This window comes from Anguilla anguilla, chromosome 11, assembly GCF_013347855.1.
Source record: "Anguilla anguilla isolate fAngAng1 chromosome 11, fAngAng1.pri, whole genome shotgun sequence".
Lineage (NCBI taxonomy): Eukaryota > Metazoa > Chordata > Actinopteri > Anguilliformes > Anguillidae > Anguilla > Anguilla anguilla.
In genome coordinates, this window is record NC_049211.1 from 29,628,613 (window position 1) to 29,648,090 (window position 19,478).

At 40.0% G+C, this 19,478-nt stretch overlaps 1 protein-coding gene across 1 annotated transcript; it reads right to left on the minus strand.

Moving 5' to 3' along the window:
• Nucleotides 1-1,589: 1,589 nt before the first annotated feature.
• Nucleotides 1,590-10,254, minus strand: cbln4 (cerebellin 4 precursor). Its single transcript, XM_035380924.1, has 3 exons — nucleotides 9,228-10,254; nucleotides 6,000-6,116; nucleotides 1,590-5,524 (listed from the first exon to the last, which is right to left on the minus strand). Exons 1-3 carry the CDS (start codon nucleotides 9,507-9,509, stop codon nucleotides 5,327-5,329), a joined length of 597 nt encoding a protein of 198 aa, XP_035236815.1. The 5' UTR covers nucleotides 9,510-10,254; the 3' UTR covers nucleotides 1,590-5,326.
• Between the last annotated feature and the right edge of the window lie 9,224 nt (nucleotides 10,255-19,478).

Sequence of the window (19,478 nt, forward strand, 5' to 3'; positions counted from 1 at the left end):
TCATATGCTGTCAAATACGGCTGTTTTAATTTGCTATTTGACCATAATAGTACACTACAAAAACCAAAACCTTTGAGCCATTCTTTTCAATCGTTGTTAACGGCTGGCAGAAGTGTTGCAATGCAGTGTCGTAAACTCCCGGGTTGGCAGCGCTTCACTGAGAAAGATGTATGGGCCCATACCCAATCTGACCTTATGTCACTGAGCTAAAAATAGGCCAAACACCCATCAAAATCACGTATCTTAAGGCTTCTTTGGGCTTGGGTCAGGATGCAAACCTTTGTTTCTGGACCCCAAGCTTCCCACTGCAGTCAGAACAGCAGAAACCCAACTGATATTCTGAGACTGAAGACTCACCTCTCCAGCTGGCCCCATGGCATCTTTAACCATCCGCTTTCTTTATTTTAGGACATCCTTTCAGGTTAATGTTATAAGTATAGCTGACTGTTTTTTCTTATTTCTCAGCATTATAATGACTCCCTGGACTACCGTTGGCACACCTCCAGTCCTCGTGTTGACAGATGCCAATAACAGACTCCAAGGTCAATCACAAGCCTAGAATCAGGAGTAGATACTGAAAGCTCTCTTATACTTGCACTGACGAAGGAACTGCACACACCTAACTAATCAGAAACACCCGTGAAGCCATTTATTTCAAGCATGAATGGTGCCCTGAAATGTGGGGCTATGTATAAAAAGTTCTGTAATTTCTACATGGTGAAAGCATGTCAGCAATCTGAACTTTAACCACACAAGTATTGTTTGATTACAAAACTAAAATTATGGCCAAATCAAGAAAAAAAAACGTTTTTATTGTCCCAAACATTATGGAGGGCACTGTATAGTTTATCCAAGTGGTGCATTTCCATAATAAAGAAAAGACACATATTTCATTTTAACTGACAATTTTTATGCCACAAATCTGAAAACTGTAGACAGTGACTGGCAAAACTAACAGCCAGGATATCACAGTTAGGTTTTACATCCTAAATTTGGTTTGGCACATCCCAAGATTATGTTAAAGAAGTTTTAGAGAAAGTAACTTTGATCCAACATTCCTCTTTTGACTTGGGCCTAGATTGAATCAATATGTGTCCTTAACTCTAATTTTGGCCTGAATTCAAACAACATTTGTCTTTTATTAAATGCATGCAAAAACATTTTTATTGACTTGGTGATCACTAACCTTGTTTGAAATGACAAAGCAAACTACTCGGGTTTCATTGGAAAATGAATCTAAAGAAAAATATTGACTGATATATAATCTCATATTTATGCTAAAAACTTGGCTGGATATTATAAAAAGTAGTCATTGAAGGCAGTATTTATTGTTGATCTATCCATTTTTTCCAAGCATCTAAAAAAGGTGACTGTTGGTCAATATTCTTTGTTTCACACAAGCTCTTGAATCTCACTTCCCCCAATGGGAGTAATTTTGTCTCGACCTAAACACAACCACGAAGCCAGTTTTGAAACACAAACCACCAGCAGGGTTCAGGCCGGGTCTTTTGTTTAACGATTTCCCGGTCATGCCAGAGATAGAAAATGAAAACAGTTCTCAAGTTTAAAAGTATATATCAGACAGCACGTTTCATCACAGATGTTTCAAGTTTAATCTGAGAGCACGGGGGGGGGGGGGAAGTAACAGAAATGAAAACTGACAGCAAAGTAAAACGGAGAGGCAGAAATACAGCATAGTCCATTAAAGGCTCTTGGAAATTTAAACGCTTCAATCCCTCCACGTATTTCATTACATGTGCCTGTATTGATCCTTTAAAATGGAAAGCATTCAACACAGATTCTTCATCAGCTCTTTTAAAAGTTTAATTTAAAAATATGTATAGAGGAATAAACAATGAAATATGGAGTTCCAAATGTCTCAATGGAAGATTTCCATGCAGACTTGATGACCGTCTCCACAGTTAATGGAGTGTACTTGCCAGCATCCTACAGAACCATTTTTACTCTTCAGACCAATTATCCTTCTGCCGAATTTCACACAGAGCCTTTCTGTGTCACGTCTGTGTGAAAAATGTGAGGCCAGGTGATTAATAGACAGCAAAATGTATCACAAAAGTCTAACATTCCATGGGAATTGCTTTGATCACCTTGAGATAAAAGGGATAGGTAGGGATGTATATGTCGTTAAAACAACATCTGAGCTTGATAGTCAAACGATAAACATTTAGTCAAACATGAATACGCACGTGTCTAACCAAAAACCCTCTAATACAAACTCTTAATATCTCAAAGTAGTACATGCTTCTTAACTGTATAAGGCTCTTCCCAAATCCAGTGGGGGGTTTAGAATAGAATTATATGCACGTATGTCCAAAACTATACTTTTCATTTTCCTCTTTATATATTATATATTGTCTGAAATACATTTGGAATATAACCATATTCACATACAACCATTCCATAAAGGTACAAATGGAAATTAAAAAAGTCACTTGATTGAACCTAAGGAATGGCCTATACCAATGGGTGCTTGTGTGAAAAAATGAGTATCTTTGTATCCACAGCTCCATCACAGAGATAAAAACAATGACCATCCAATTCAGCCTATATCCCCATAAACATACAAACCAAATGTGTAACAGATCAGCGTTATAAAAAAACAATTTTTTGTGGCAAATGCTATATGCTTTTTTTCTTCAGTACATACAAATAATTAAAACCAAGGCAAAATTTTTGGGCAATCTGACAGAACCGTGAATTATTTTACGGGTCATTTTTTTCCCAGAAAACAAATGTTACATTGCACTCATAGTTGTGAGTTTCAAGTCATTCAAATATGACTTTTTTTTTTGATAAACCGAGCATGGCAAAAAATTGAGAGAACCATTTCTGCCAAACCGTTTGTAGCCACAGCAGGTCTCTTTTGCACACGCCAGTTCATTCATGTGACCATGATTGGCGCATTGTGCTTTCACACCAGAAAGCAGCACTTAACATAATAGTGTGGTTTGTGAGTTGGAATATGAACGTACTGAAATAACATCTATCCTGGTATGGGAACAGGGGTACAACTAACCATTGACAACAGTGAAACAGCTTTTTATAATCTTGCAAAAATTGCTTAGTGGTGTGGAAGGCGTCATTTAGGGCCACTTTATTCCGAGACACACTCTAAAAAGGCTAAACAGAACCCCAGCCGCTGCATGCACCCCCTGGCCTTTTACAATGGACACTGTCAAGCTTTTCATAGTTCTTTCTGATATAATCATACATTCTGCACTCAGTGAGAGCATTGGACTTGTCCATGTCATTGTTTTCCTATCCGCGCGGCCACAAAACCTAGGCCGCATGCGGTTTACTGCTTTGCAGTCTCTATGAACGGTGACTGCCTCCTGAAGTATGAACCAGCCTTTCTCTGTAACGTATTCTATGCAGTTTCCTTGTTTAAAGAGTGGTAACAAAGGCCTGGCTGACTTGCTTTAAAATGTCTAAGGTTGCATGTGAACAGTATCTGAAACTTTCACAGAACAGGCTTTCAGCAAATGGCAGAGCTTTCACGGAAAAGCTTTTTGAAAACGACATTACCACTATCGGCATTTCCCCTCACATCCACTGAGCAAGACTAAGACTACATTTTATAAATAATCCAACACCAATGGAACTACGAACCCAATGCCTATGAAATGAAAGCTTCTCTTTCCTTTAAACGATATTGTTGCCTTGATGTCCAAAGGACTGTTCCGTTCACTGTGCTTTCTCAGGTTCTTATCTCTTTCTCAGCCTAGAAATATGAAATCTGTAAAACCATAAAAGCACAGCCTCCAGCAGTGCTCACAATTACAACATCCAGATACTGAAGGATGTGTTTGTTGTAACCAGGCAATTATCACGGAGAAATCTCCTACCTTTGTCAAGTTATTTTCCTGTCAACGCCCATAATTGCTAATGCCAAGGGCTAGCTGACATAAATAGACTACAAATAAAGCAAGGAGATTAATAAAATTAATTCAGTATGCAAATCTCCACACAGGGGCACACTCGGGGGAGTAGGGAAAGTATCAGACCATTATGATAAACTCATAAATACCTACTTCAATTATAGAACAAAACAGTATGTGAACAATGTGGAGAACAAAGAGCCAAAACTGGAGATGACTCAGTTTCTGCAGAAATTACACACAGGGTCCTTGCTTCAGAGTTTCTGAGAGCAGACAGCAAACTCAGGACAGCCTGGACAGGCTAAGAAGCGGGGGGCCTTCAGCACAAACAGAAATCCTTGGCTTGGCAGCTTAATGGCTTCCGAATGAAGTCCCGCGACCAGCACAAAGGCCACGTTGAGAAATAGGATGTCGCAACAGCAAGCTCAGTGTGGTCCCGGACACCCGAGGCAGAGTACCACGGCAACATCTGTAAAATAACTCCACCCTGACAAAAATGGACAAAACCAAAGACCCCCCCCCCCCCCCCTTCTTGAAGCTGGCTGGTTTCCTCCACTCAGTCGTGAGGTGTTAATAGACAAACGCATCATTATTCTCCTCTACTGTCTCTACCATTCTGCACTATACATAGTTTACCTCAGATTTAAGCTTTTGACCTCCTGTCCCAGTCTACAGACACCTACTGTTACTTTAGGAAGCGACCCTCTAAACCACACTGGCAATTAAAACCGAATTCTACATGAAGTCGACCCCAACATAAAGAGTGCGTGTTGTAAGCTGGGAGTTTCTTTAATGGATGATATGAGCCCATGGATTTAAGTGACGCCGCAACACCAATGCCAACGAGAGACATTTTACACCCAGAAGGGGAGAGAAATTAACATAGGAGACACGGAAGGAATTTTTTAAAAGAGATTTTTCAAAGAGGCTCTTGGAAGCTAAAAACAGAAACTAATAAGGTTAAAAACAATTCTTGAGCATTGTTGACAAGCACACATATTGCACAAGCAAAAGTCCCTTTGCCTCCATCAACACCTCCCACATCGCCCCCCAGGTTTCCTGTATATGAGAAAGCATATACAAATGAATGGAATAAGCAAATAGCATGGGCAACCAATTTTGGCCTGCCCATTGCAGGAAGGAGCGCATTTTACTAATGTTGTGTTTCATAAGTCACAGCTTTCCCATCATCCTTTGCTCGCCCGCAGCATTTCTTTATCCAAAATCACAAAGAACTGAAAAAAATACAAAGTCATCCACGGGGATAAATCCAAATGACGCTGATGTTCTCAGTTGCACGATTATGACAGCTGGACTGTTGTTAGTTAATTGATGAGACATTTCCCTTGTTTCGGTTTTTTTTTTTCTCTTTGTTTCTTTTTTGGATTTTTTTTTGTTTTTTCTTTTCTCTTATCCTTTTTTTTCTTTTACAGAGGGAAAACGAGAAAGCCCGAGAATGTTGAGTATTGCCATCCTCCCACAAGGTTGCCCTTCTCCAGTTTTAGATATACCTTGTCCTCTTTGTCCAGGTAGAGTAGCACCCCGTTGGTGGCGGCCTCACGCGTGACATCTTTGTCGCCCGCGAACGCCGAAATGACCGGCTTCCCGTTCAGCATCAGATTCACCTGCGCGGCAAAAACCCCAACAATAAATAAATGAAACGGACGCAGGTAATGCCTGCAAAGTGCTGGAGACTACCAGGACATAATTTCTTGAGCGAATGGGTGTTCCTCCATGAAAGTGAGTGATGGAGCATGCACCAAGGACAGATACAGGGTTAATCTGGTGCATATTCTAAACTTTAGAACATATTCATCATGCATACTGTAGCTAAGCATATTAACTGTTCTGACCACTGTTTTTTTTTTTGGGGGGGGGGGGGGAGTGGGGGTGGGGGTTGTCATCACAACATTGAACCATTCAACAACCTCACCTGAGCTGTGTATATCTGTTGATTCAAAGGGGTTTATTACTACAATACTGCAGAGCAATGTAGTCACCCTGCCTCCAAAGTGTGAGCACAAATGTGAACTGGTCATTTTTAAGTAAGTAAGCTACCTTGTGAGTCATTACTGGGCATGTACAGAATGGGAAACTTACCTGTATGGTCTGGCTCTGGTACACTTTGATAACATGGAAGTTGAAACTGTAAATTCCTTTGCGTGGTGACAAAAACACTGATTCCAAGGTGAAATAGTTGCCTATGTTAACAAGAACCTGGAAAGAAATATAAAGGGGCATGTGTGAGCAAAAAGAAAGTATCTCAGCAGCTGGTGAAAAGGTACAGTGAGACAGAGATGCCTTTGAAGACAGACAAGTGCACATGAAATGAATGTAAGGGAGCTTGAGGCTGCAGAAGGCTTCCAAAATGTGCTGTAATAGCGTCATCAAAGCTACATTTCACCAAACATTCGACATTCATTTGCTTTCAGTAAGACAGAGCACTTTAACATCACCGAACCTCCATTAGTTGAAGTAAATGGTGTATCCTTGCTCTAGATATGAAAAAGCAAATGGTACAGGAACAGAAATGTATTTATAACTTTGGGCTCTGTTCATATATAATTAAAGTTGTTCCGCTGAACCTAAAAAGGCATTTATAAAAAAAAGAAGTCAGAATATATGCTGCATTTTTTTTTTCTTAGCAGCCTCATCCCATAACATAACTATACGTGCAGACTGCATCAGTGGCACCGAAGCCACTTAATGAACAAAATAAGACAATTCGACATCTGTCGAAATAAGACAATTCGACATCTGTCATTTAACTGAAAACACTTCCTCCTTTCCCCACATTTCTTAAATGCCACCTTTTGTGTTTGACACTGTCAGCTATTTTGGCTGTAAATAATTAAAGTTGCTAATGAGATAATTATCTATGTTATGCTATCTTGTCATTGCAGTGATGTAATCCTTGTCTTTTCTTTGTCGCTGTTGGGACTGGGTGGCTGAAAATGGAAATTAATTTCATTCGGATACCGTAACGATTAGTGGTCCACAACAATGCTAAAGTGGTACACGTAAAGCTTTAAAAGATATGAGCGCTCAATGACTCAGCTAATTACCTTGTCGTTGATTTAATAATTGACCCAGTTATTTATTTCGTTCTTATCAACACTGCAATTCCGGTGTCAATGGAATGAATGAAAAACACTACGAACTTGCCGCGTAAACTGCTCAAGCAAGGTTAATGGCCAATAATCACAGCACTAGCCGCTCCCCCCTCCGCCCAACGACATCAAATTCCAAAGGTTGTAAGCAACTGATTAATACAACTGCACACTCTAGACTGCATTTATTCGTCTCGTGTTAAGAATTTAGATGACCTAGGAAACTGTCACGGTAAATGTGAAGCTGATAGAGTGCACGCTGAAAGACGGCCTCGCAACAGTGCCTCTCACCTCTCTCCCCGACAAACTGCAAAATGCAGCTGGGCGCATAGTGGAACGAAATGTGGCCGTAGTAAATGCAATACACTGACAAGTGCAGAAGAGTCTTCGCTGTTCTGTCATGTGACATTGTGAATTGTATTTATTTTCTTACAGCTCGTATGCCCCCCCCCCCCCCCCCCCCCCCACATATTATTATAGGATAATAATAATGATATATTATTATTATTATTATTATTAATATTATTATTATTATTATCATCATCATCATTGTTGTTGTTGTTATTATTATTATTAGCTATTATAATAATGATGAAACAGCTGCAGGGACAGCAGCGTGAAGCTATGTTCAGGGACACAGACGTTAGTATAATTGTCCTTGTGCAAGGCAAGTAATTTGCTATATTTCTTCAACTAATATTCACAATTACCCTTTAAGGGAATCCAGTACCGAATAAAAGTTTTATTAATGCAGTCTTGCTCACCATATTAATTAAAACGCATCATACGCTAACGATTTTTTTTCCTTCGATAATTGTTATTCAGCAGAGAACATACCAATTAAGAACCTCCCGTCTTCAGTGCGCCCGGTTGCTGCACAAAACCACAGCGGATAGTCAAATATCTTTAAAAGGACAGAAACGCTACCTAGCGGTATCCTAGCAACGTCACTGTCAGACTTCATGGGGACACTACCCATCCCTTAACTCAGACGCGTCACCTGGCTGCCATAGAGAGTGCCACATTCTGCGTAGTAGCCTATCGTCTTATCCCGGACCGGCAGGCGTACATCACTTCAGCTGCATGTGTGTGAGCGTGAGCCTTCGTATGCGTGTGCATGTGTAGGCTATGTTATCATTACGCTCAAAGCTGTCTTTGCTTGTTTAGCTATCGGAACAATCCTTAATTTCAGACGCAGCAGTGCAAACATGAGAGCATTAGTCGCGCGAACCAAAAAGGGAATATTTTATCAGAATAAAATCAGTTTTAATTCTCATTTTGGTACTTTCAGTATCACACATGACAGTTTAAATATAAAACTGCCCATGCAATGAATTTAGTCTGTAGCCTTGTATTTACGAAACATTCAGTTGAATTTAGTTTAGAAATTATTCTGGGTCATCAAAACGTTACATCTACAGATGTTCTGTAGCACACTCACCCTTGACTGTAAAGTCGATACTGAGCTGGTCATAATATCAATGTGGTCATTGTTGCGCAAAATTTTATTTCTCCACAATAAGCGAACGTACATTGCAACTGACTCTTTTTTTACAGGTTTCACAGTGCTTCTCACAGTGCTTCACACAGGACGCTGGTTTTTTATTTCTGATTAATTTTCAAGAAATGCGCACGAACACACGAACAATTCACTTAGACTAATATGAATGAAAATAGACGGATTGTCGACGAGTCCGTTATATATCCTAGTCAATGGTTACGTGATCTGAGAGCAGTTCCTTGAATTATAGGCTATCCATAAGATAACGTTTATGTTATTTTACTTCACAAACTCAAGTCGCAATTATATTAACATTCTCATAAACCATTTGAAGTGTAGCCTATCATGCATAGCCTATAGCCTACCACGTTGTGGTTTTCGGGGGGGAAAAACTATAGTTCAGTTATCCCTGCAAAGAGAACTCTGTAGTGTTGTGACTTTAAATATACATAATATGACTAATAACTTATAATAAATTAACTGATTCGGTACGATTCAAAATTGAAACCCAAATTGATTTATAAGTGCTGACTAGGGGTGGCTATGTCGTTATAAATGCTGCTTACATTGTGTTGCCAACTTTTACCAGCATTGTAAGAAATTCCAAAGATCGTGATCATTTTGGGGAGGGGGAAGTCTGCTGCTATATGGCGTTTTCAGTTTAGCTACATACCAAATCACAACGTTTTACCTTGACATAACGTCCAGTTTTCTTACCTGATCGAAATATATGATTCTTGTTTTATTGCTCATTTCCGAAGGTTCGTGGTTGTTGCTCCTCACCGCGGAAAAAGCTACCTTGGAGTTTGCTGCACGCACTGAAATCCCGAGCGGAGAAGACGACCCCTTTGAATCTGAAGCTAGATTAGAGTCACAAACCACAAGACATTTGCCCTCCAGGACAATGGGTTCCGTGTCATTCTGAGCCACAACAAGCTCTGTGAATATGGTCAAACCGATTAAAAGAAGGATTGTAAGCACTGCCTTGTTGAGCCGCATTATCAATATCTTCTGAAAAAGATCCCCGCTGTACCAAGTTCCAAGTCTTCTGCCGGTCCGCTTTAGAGCTTCTGGTGCTGGTATGCTATTGAAATCAACAGCACATGAGTGTTGATAAAAATAAAAGACCTCTCTTGGACATCAAGAAGCGTAAATGTTAATTATTGATGAAGGAGTTTTATAAGTGACAAAACATTTTCTACAGCCATGTTCTTCAGTCGTTTTACCTGTTTTCTCCCCACTCTATTCCGACTATATCGCCCACTGCTGAGGAACACTGGCTCTGTAATGCGATAGCTAGTGGCTGAAGGGGTTACAGTCTGTCAGGCAGTAGCTCTGCTTCAATGTGTCTGGATTCATCGTTGGGTGACTAGCACGCTGAGTCTCTATCGCTGCGATTCCCTATGGTGTTACAGCAAAGCCGGTCCATGTGCCAGCAATCATATGAATGGAATATTTACGCAACAATCCGTAAATATTCCAATTTCTTTTAAATGACAATAAAAAGGAGCAAACCATTTCGTCTCCACCAAATATATCGTTCTAACGTTACCTGATCCGACTCATCTTTCACAGACAGGCACGTGCAACCTCCTCACCAAGTACCATGCACCACTAATCGAATAGTTTAACTTCTGTCTATTGAAGCAGTCTTGCAGAGAACTCTACTATGATCGTAGAGACAGAGCAAAAAAGGCATAGGTTAGCCTAATGGAGAACAGAATAATTATACTGTATGGTGTAGGCTACACAATCGTTGGTGGTCGATGTGCCAACGACACTCGTACCACAGATTAATTAATGCGTCTTACTTTTTTTTCAAATCTTATTTTACACATACAGGATGTAGTGGTGGATCCGCAACTGGCAAAGATGTACAGCCCCCTTTGCTTTCAAAACGAGCCCTTGTGTATAAGTAGTACAGTAGTACACTGTCTACGCCTAAACCCTTTTAGATAATCAAAAATAATATTCGCAATTTCGTTGTAAACCTTTTCTCGTTTCATTACAATTTTGGCGAATACAAGAATGGACAGAAAGATTACGTCACATAATATTTAGGCCTGCTGTCATCAGAATGATGTATAGCTTGTAACAATTTCTGCATTTTCTCAGCCAGTTGTTAAAACAGGCAAACACTATTAACTGAAGTCATTGACATGAGCTGCAGAAAAGCATTTAAACAACATCACGAATGTTGTTTTCCTAAATGAAATCTGCTGAACGACAGAAAGCTCAAATTTCAAATCAAACCAAAGCAAGGGTTCAGTATTAAGGAACTTTGATCGATCGATGAAATACATTAATAGTAAGTATTTGGATGTAAAACAGAGTTTTTTTTCTGTGGACAGCACACTGGATACATTTTGCACCTGACGCAATGCACGCAGGCTGTATCGTTTAAATTTGTCTATAGAAAACATATATGAAGGATTGAAATTAGCCTATACATCGTGCATGCACTGTCAGACATGCCAAGTAAGAAAAGCAGGTTATAGTTGGCCATTAGTTATGAACGCAAACCGGCAAAGATGTACTTGCTACACAGTGAATTACCAAGATAAAAAATTTTCAAAAAAAGAGTGACATAGGTTATAGACTTGCGCAATGTTCCTGTCAGAACTTGAGGAATGGAGCGCACGTCATTATGCGTACAAGGATCCAGTCACTGGAATACGTGTACATACTGATCTACTACCTAGCATACCATTATCTAATATCGAGCGTGAATATGTAAACTGAAATTATAAAGAATGCCAACAAATAAAGTTACTATTTATCTTTGCGAATCTACCTGTCCTGTGTCTTAGTAGTCATTGGAGGGCAGAGTAGCAGCGAAGCCAGCGCGTCAAGTTAAAGTTTGCTAACGTTATCGATACGGATAAATGTTATTTAATACTAGCAAGGCATATTAAGGAAATATACTTTGGGATATAATGTTAGAATATATTGCTAGTATATTGGAAAAACACATTCAAGAGTAAAATAATATCTTCGTTCAATGCAATTAATTGCAATTAAGATTAACAAAACACATTAAAAAAGACCTTTAGTCTAACAACCTAAAGAATGAAACAAATTATTTCTGACTGCTGACATACATCCTCCTTAGAGAATAAAAAGTGCCCAAGAAAAACTGCCCATTCATATTCACATGCCATTATATTTTTCTCTAGTTCAAACCATACAGTCTTTCAACTTCATTATTCTTGGAGATAGCCTATGACAAGGCGCTGTAAATATGGCTCAAAAGGCTTTTGCAGACGTGAAACTACCATCAAAATCATAATATGGTTGTCAGCATTCAATTGTGTGGTTTTTAGGAAAGTCACAGTGAAGGGTAGATTCGTTTAAAATGTATAATCATTACTGTCAGTGAAATGACGTGTGCACTGGGCATATGCACAGAGAAAGAGAAATATTACTCTGTGTTAATAATCACTGTCCTCCTTATCAATTAAAGAGATTATAAATATGGATTATTAAAACTGGGGATGGCCAGATGCATGTTGGGAATTTTTACATGACACCGAAGAACCTGCCACTGTAGGCCACAAGTGAAAGTAGGCCAGATGTTTTCCACTTCCATCTTTCTATTTATGAAACAATAAACATCAATAATATGCATATGTGTATGAACAGCACAGACAGCAGAGGTGGAAAGTCCAGGTCCAGGAAGTAAAAGTCATTTATCTTTGATATTTTCCCCAAAATTGACAATTCCAAGTATTTTAGTGGCAGTTCTCCCCCCTGTTTGTCACAGTGACGATGTAACAGTGGGAAGCAGCCCAGAGGAGCAGGACTCTCTCTTGTTGCTTAAAGTATAATACAAAAACAGCATTTCTCTCATATACCACCCTCTCAAAAGGATAACAAGAACCATATAACACAACATCATATTACAGATGAAGAACAATTTCAGACTCTAAAGACTGCAAATCATGGTGGAGTGCAAGATGGCGGCTGTCCATGAAAGGGACTGGATATGCATTACTCTGTCATTGAAAGCTACTACACTGAAACTCTGGTCAGTTTTCAGCAAGAAATTTAACAGCAAGCACTTTCCAAAGACAATAATAATGTCTAAAAAGTTTTTTGTTTGTTTTCCCTTGGGTGTTTTTGCATCTAGTTAAATTATTTGTTTTGAACAGAGCATTTTTATGATTAACTAATTCTCCTGAGCAGAGAGTGGGAAATAAGGTGATAAATATTAACTTGAAAAAAAAGTGTAGTATTATATTAATCAAAATAATTGATTATTCAAAGACAAGTGAGAGAAAGTGGGGGGCAATGCCAGATCCAGTTTCCAATTATAGTATTGACTCAATATAGATGCATAGTTTTTATACTGAAGAATAATTTTAACCTTTCAGGCCTATTTATTTTATATGTAGTACTTTTAGATAATTTAGAGCAGGCAGGTGGTTATGAAGAAATATAGTGGAATAAAAAATAGTGGAAAAAACTAAAGATTGACGAGAAGAGTTTTGGCAAAATTGAATGACAAGTTTCAATTCAAGGGTTTAAGTAAAGCTTGTCACTGTCTCTGGTGGGATATAAGCTAATGCTGACTTGGACATTATCACATTTTTGAGGCTTATTAATGACCTTTTTTGTCATCGGTGGAGGAAAAAGTGCACTGCATGCCACATTTACCCCAGGAGCAGGAAGTTGAATAGCCCTGCATTCTTCTTTCCAATTGCCACCATGGGATTTTTAATGACAGCAGTGAGACATGACCTTGGCTTAAGATCATACGCACTTAGCACAGCGTCCCCGTCACTGTAATGGGAAATTATAATCTCACAGGCAAATGTGTACCAAACGCAGGCCCACATTGTGTACTGGTGAATGCCAAAATAAAGAAAACACTTAAATTAAATGAGGGATACAAGGTATATTGAAAGCAGGTGCTTCCAAACCAGACTTAATTAAGCAATTATTATTCCAGCAAGATGATAGTTGTGTATGGAAATACTGAAAAGGCCCAGATGCCCTTTATTTTGGCTACTATGCCAAGAAGAGATTTTAGTGACTGTGAAAAAGGGGTGGTTTTTGGGAAAATGTCACTGAACTACCAACTGCTTCTTTCTCCATGCCAATCCTGAGCCTGCTGTTTGCCCATCTACTCCCCCCACCCCCATGTCCACCGCTCCACCCCACCACCCCACCCCTCGACCATCACCTCCAGATGCTGCATGCAATCCATCCTGAATTGATCAGATAAACTGATGATTGACCTGTCCGTGTTTCTATACCTTGCTACTGTGAACCCACACTCTGAGTCTGGCCTGAGGAGGACGGACACCCCTACTTAGCCTCCCAGGGTTTCTTCCAAGGAGTTTCCACCGTCACCTCTTGCTTACTCTGTGGGGCTTTTAAGCCGTATACACTGTGCAGCGTATCGTAAAATGCACCATGCAAGTAAATTTTAATTGACTGATTGAAATTGCTGTTTCACAAGGAACAGTGGCTAAGGAGATGTTGGCATGGAAGTCTGAAGGAAAGGCAGCATCTGCTAGGGGCAACTGTGGCCAGACAGTTGAAAGTCACCGGGAGAAATGGCTATTTTGTTACTACTGCTGTTATATGTAACTGAACTTCACTTGTTTTCTTTTACCTGATCAGAGACTCCAGAGGGCAACTAGCCTCTTAGCTATAAATGGCACATTAACATCAGGGTTGCCCAATCCCGTTTCTGGAGATCTACCATAGTGTACAAAAAAGCTACAAAGCACACCTCATTCACAGCTGGAGACATCTCATTGAGGCATTTTTATTCTCATCAGGTTTGAGGCATAATTATTCGAATCAGATGTGCCAAATTAGGGTTGAAATGAAAACCTAATGGACGGTAGATCTCCAGGAGCAGGAATGGGCAGCCCTGTCTTACATAGATGTGCCAGCGGTAATGTTGACACTGTACCTGTCAAATAACCAGGACCAATAAAAATAAATGTGGCAGGCTACTGCTTGGCTCGTCCTGTCCGGTGTGTGATGGACACTACAGTACAGGTGGATTTGCATGGCAGACCCACAGTCTGTTGACAAAGCTGCACACAATCTTTTATCCTCCAACACCTCTATGCAGACACGTCTTGTGGACTGCTCAAAACGAGCCACAGTTTGTTTTCACATCACGTGTTTTCGGAGAAGAGCGTGTGCTTGTCTGCACTCTCCAAAAATGAGAGAGGAATTGATGTTGCATTTAATGATGTGGCACAAAAAGGATTAAAAGCATTAAGAAAATAAACATGGCCCCTGCCTTGACTATTACAACCATATTGGCATGTACAACTATTTTAAAGAATTTACAGCCGAAAGATTCTGGGTGTGCAAGAAGTACCCGATGATCACAAAAGCAGGCAGGTAAGTTATTTTAAATAAAAGTACATTGGGACCACTAGACCAAAGAAAACAAAGACAGTTATTCACACAATACATCATTCAATATGTTATGGCCAGATGAAGGAAATGACGACAGAGGTCAACAACACTATTAGTAAATTAAGCAAGTATTACAGCGTGTTTTGGACAACAATATATTATTTTAAATATATTTTATATCCATTCATGCCAGCTAGTTTCAAGCAGGGTAAAGTAATATATGGACATGAAAATACACACTTTAAAGGAATAAATGAATGTATCCAGGGCTGGAAAACAGGGTGAATGGATGACTATGCAAACATGACCAGACAGAAGATTTTCTGCATCACAAAATGTGATCTTTTCTCTGCGATACAAATGTTGTATCATTTCAAAAGTGACCACAGGAAAATCTAGGCCAAAAGTCTATTACTGGGCAGGAGAGATGAGAACAGCTCTGCAAACAAGGATTCAGGCTCCAGCGCCCGACGTGTCTCATTCCAGCAGGTACCTCCTGAGCACTGGATTATGTGTCCTCAGCTCACTTAACCCTCACATATGCTGTTTGTGTTTGTATAAACCCCTGGGTCCTCTTTCAGGACAAGCCCTGCGGTTCACAGGGTGTCATGATTGAAGAGCAAATTTTTTCACAAATCAGCTGTCATTCTTGTCACTCTTAGTTGCCTGGGAAAATATGATTGACAAGAGTGGACTCCTGGTTTCCTTTAAAATGGCCGCAGTTTCGAATTTTTAACCCGAGGGCAAATCTTACCTGGACTTCAAAGTGATCGAAGCTTCACGGATATGGGTCAATGAATTCTCCACACGTATGAGGATGTTGTATACACATACACTTGTAAACACAAACACACCTGCACACACAAACAAATTTACACACACACACATGCCCACACACAAACACGTACACACAAGCACACAGGTACGCATCCAAAGCAACACAAACAGACACGTACACAATACATAACACTAACATGCACATACATACACATGTAGGTGTATACACAGGCATGCACAAGAAAACACAGATATGCAAATAGTATAGATGGCACGCACAATTTTGTAACAATCTCCTAAATCAGCTAGACCAGACATTATTTTTACTGTTATCGGAGGTTGCTTTGGAGGTGACAAATGCGATTTAAGTGTAGTCAGTTTAGAGTTGTTTATTTCTTTCCCAGTGCTTTCCACTTCTCCAATCTAGCCTCATCATTCGCTGAAATGACTCCTCTGGGGAAGGTTGCGGTACCTTGAATGGTCTCCATTTCAGCTGACTTCGTAATAGAGAGCAAATGCCATTAAAATTCAGTCGGCAGCTCCCAGTATTGTCTTTTTTTTAACTTCAGTGCAGACTATCAGAGAAGCAAAACAAGAGATTTGCAAAACTGTAACAATCAGAAATGCTATCATAGATTGATACTGTATATTAATATTATATTCACTGTAGTATATCATTTGACTGACAGATGGGCTGACAGATTGATCACATATCCTCTCAGGTCTCAATTATAAATGAAAAAAAAACATATTGGTGTAATTCAGAAATACAGATGAAAACATAATATGAAATGAATGAATTAGTGTTTTAAAAGATAAACGGCCTCAGGAGGTCATGCATTACATAAACCGTAACACGTTTCCCATCTGTGTTCGCGCAAGACCGAAGCATTAGACTGATAGCACCAGTTATAGTGCATCTCCCTTTAGCTTTCTGTGCCACTGGCAGGAGCGCCAGAAAAAGATGCTAAAACGCAAACAGATAAACCTGAGTGAATCACATGGGGATGCTTTAAAACACAAACAGTCGCATTCTACACGTTTGCGCACATACCAAAGCCGGATCGGCCCAGCTGAACTGCAGCTAACCTCGAAATAACGGGGTAGGTGAAATAGGTACACAGCGGGGGAGGGGGCGGGTAGATTTTCAGGTCATTTGTACCGAAACGCTCGCAGGGACAGGGGGGCTAACGGCCAGAAGCGCCCACCCCTGGAGGCTCCAGGTGAGGCGAATTGATCCGTCTCCAGGCAGCGGTACGAGGCCTAGCCGAGATGTGCGGGGGGGAGCCAGAGTTCTCCCCTTCTCTGAGCTCGAAATCTCTGCGATGTCGCTCAAGGAGTCAAATGGGGTCCCTGCTGGGATGCGCCTTAAACTGGGTGGCTCCATTTCATGGGCCGGCCACGGGTGAACGGGAGTGCCTGACTCTCAGAACGGTTAAAACCGGGCTGTCGAAACTAAAGCGGAGCAGTACATTTGAAAGAGGCTTACTGCGCAAAGGCTGTTCAATCCCTCCACTCGCCTGGCTCCCTCAGAGCAAAGTCTCGTAACTAGGGCATTGGAAGTTGATTCAAACACTTAAGTAATTCTTCTGGGAGAATCCACTTGACTCCTTGCAAAACAACAATCTATCAAAAAGCTTTGCAAGCATTTCTAAAGAGTATCATGATGTAAGTTTAAACTTAGCGCAAGTGGCACAAATCTGAAAACTGTACTGTCTCTACACTGTTCATCATTCTAGTCACATAGCCAATTTTGCATCAGGCATTGAATACAGTAATAGTGTTGTAAATACCATCAGAAAAAGCCCATCTGAAGTGTGAATTTATAGCAAATGTTTATGAAATGTAGTTGTCAAGGGTTAACTTGACAGCTACATTCACAACTTACAGCCATCTTGGTACAGAATGAGGGTCATTGCTTAGGTGTAAAATTAATTGTGCTTGTGTGCCATGTGTGCGTTGTATCATCAAAAGGTTTTCTACACTTCATCTTACTCCAGCTGCATTTCTTTCCTTGCATGAATCACCTTTATTAATCATGGTTTACCTCATTTACAGCCAGCAGTACATAATTGCCAACAGGAAATTATGCATATAGTCAGGTGGTCTTGGCACGAAGTGTGCAAGAAGATTGATTGTTTAGAGGTGCAGCAGCACTGGTAATTAATGGCAATTGGGGTGATACGGTGGTGCAGCGGTTAGCACTGCTGCCTCACAAGGTGTTCGTGTGGGAGTACTCTGGTTTTCTTCCACACCGAAAAGACATGCATGTCAGGTTAGGTATACTCCTGCCGTCGCCCTTGACCGAGGGCCTGGGCTCAGAACTGGAGTTGCTCCCCGGACACGGCATTCCGCCTGCTCAAGTAGCTGGGATGCGTTCAATGTAGAGGACAAATTACCCCACGGGGTTCAATAAAGTATCTTATCTTGATGGATTTCTTCATTCGCAAGCTAATTAATTGTTGTCTTTTGCTTTGAGGCAAGCAATTATGTGCTTCACCTGTGTTCATTAAGGAGCAGGTGATGGGACCAGTAGCAAGCTCTACTGGATTACCTGACAAGGCCAAGTAAGACGGTGAAAAAGATTGTGCCACGAGGTCAGTGGTGACAACTGACCAGGATTTAATAAACATTTGACCTTAGCTTTGCCATAGAAATAGACACTTGAGTTAGGTCCTCAGTCTTCATAAGCACATAGCTAACTCCAAAATTTACTGAAAAACTGTATTTGTGAGGAACACTAATGCAAGCATTTAATCTGCATGTGAAAACTAAGACTAAGTGTTGATTCAACATGGACCATTTCTTTGTCAGTTTGTTGTCTGCCTTTTTTATTTTGTGCTCTTTCGCTGTTTTCCTAGAGTTGTCACCGCAAGCTAATTTTTTGTGCAGCGTGCTTTAAGTCTGGGGGTAAAAATGTATATTTTCTAATCCAATTTCAGTCTCTCTTTGCACCCAAAAAACTTTTTTAATAATGTCTGAGCTACCACCAGCCTGCCAGTTAAGAAATGTGCGACTAATATCTATTGTTCAGTTTGCGTTTCGTGTCTTTTTCCAGTTTCCACCAGACTAAGATTATGCTCATGGTATGTAGAAAATGCACAGATATGGACTAGGGCTGTCAAATACCACTAAAATGTGACTGTGATTCACCTTGCAGCTATTATTTTTAAGTCACCATTAATCACACTTGAAATTTGTAAGACTGTACATTTCTTGCCGAGGATGCTGAGTAAACTAAACCGACTAAGTTTTAAATGAATGTTTTTGTCTGGAAGAACTTCAGGAAAGAAAACAAAGGAATTGTCCCATCGTATTGAAAATTTGTTCATAAATGCTTTTCAGCAAGGCAGTTCAACTAATAAGCAGCTTGCTTTCATGTGTGTGTTTTATAAAACTGCAATGTTCACATAAGTACATAAGAATGATGGCACAGCTGCAAAACATATGAGATGTCACAGCATAGTACAACAAATAGTGCAACTAAAACTTTATTTGGCAGTAAACAGTTATGGCAAAGCTCCCATATAATTGTAATGACTGCTGACCCAGATATCTCATACCCCACTCCCAAGATGCATGTAAAAAAAAAAATGTAAAACTCCACTTTGGGGTCAAATTTGGGGCTACATCTTTTTTTATTTTGTGGGATGTAATTCTACATAATGTAGGGATGTGAACTTCACAGCAAAATCAGTGTATTATGTGTCAATAACCAGAGGTAGGAAAAAGAAACAATATGTTTGGATTGTACAATTAAATAAGATAAGAGGACGTACATAAAAACATAAGAACCTAAGAATT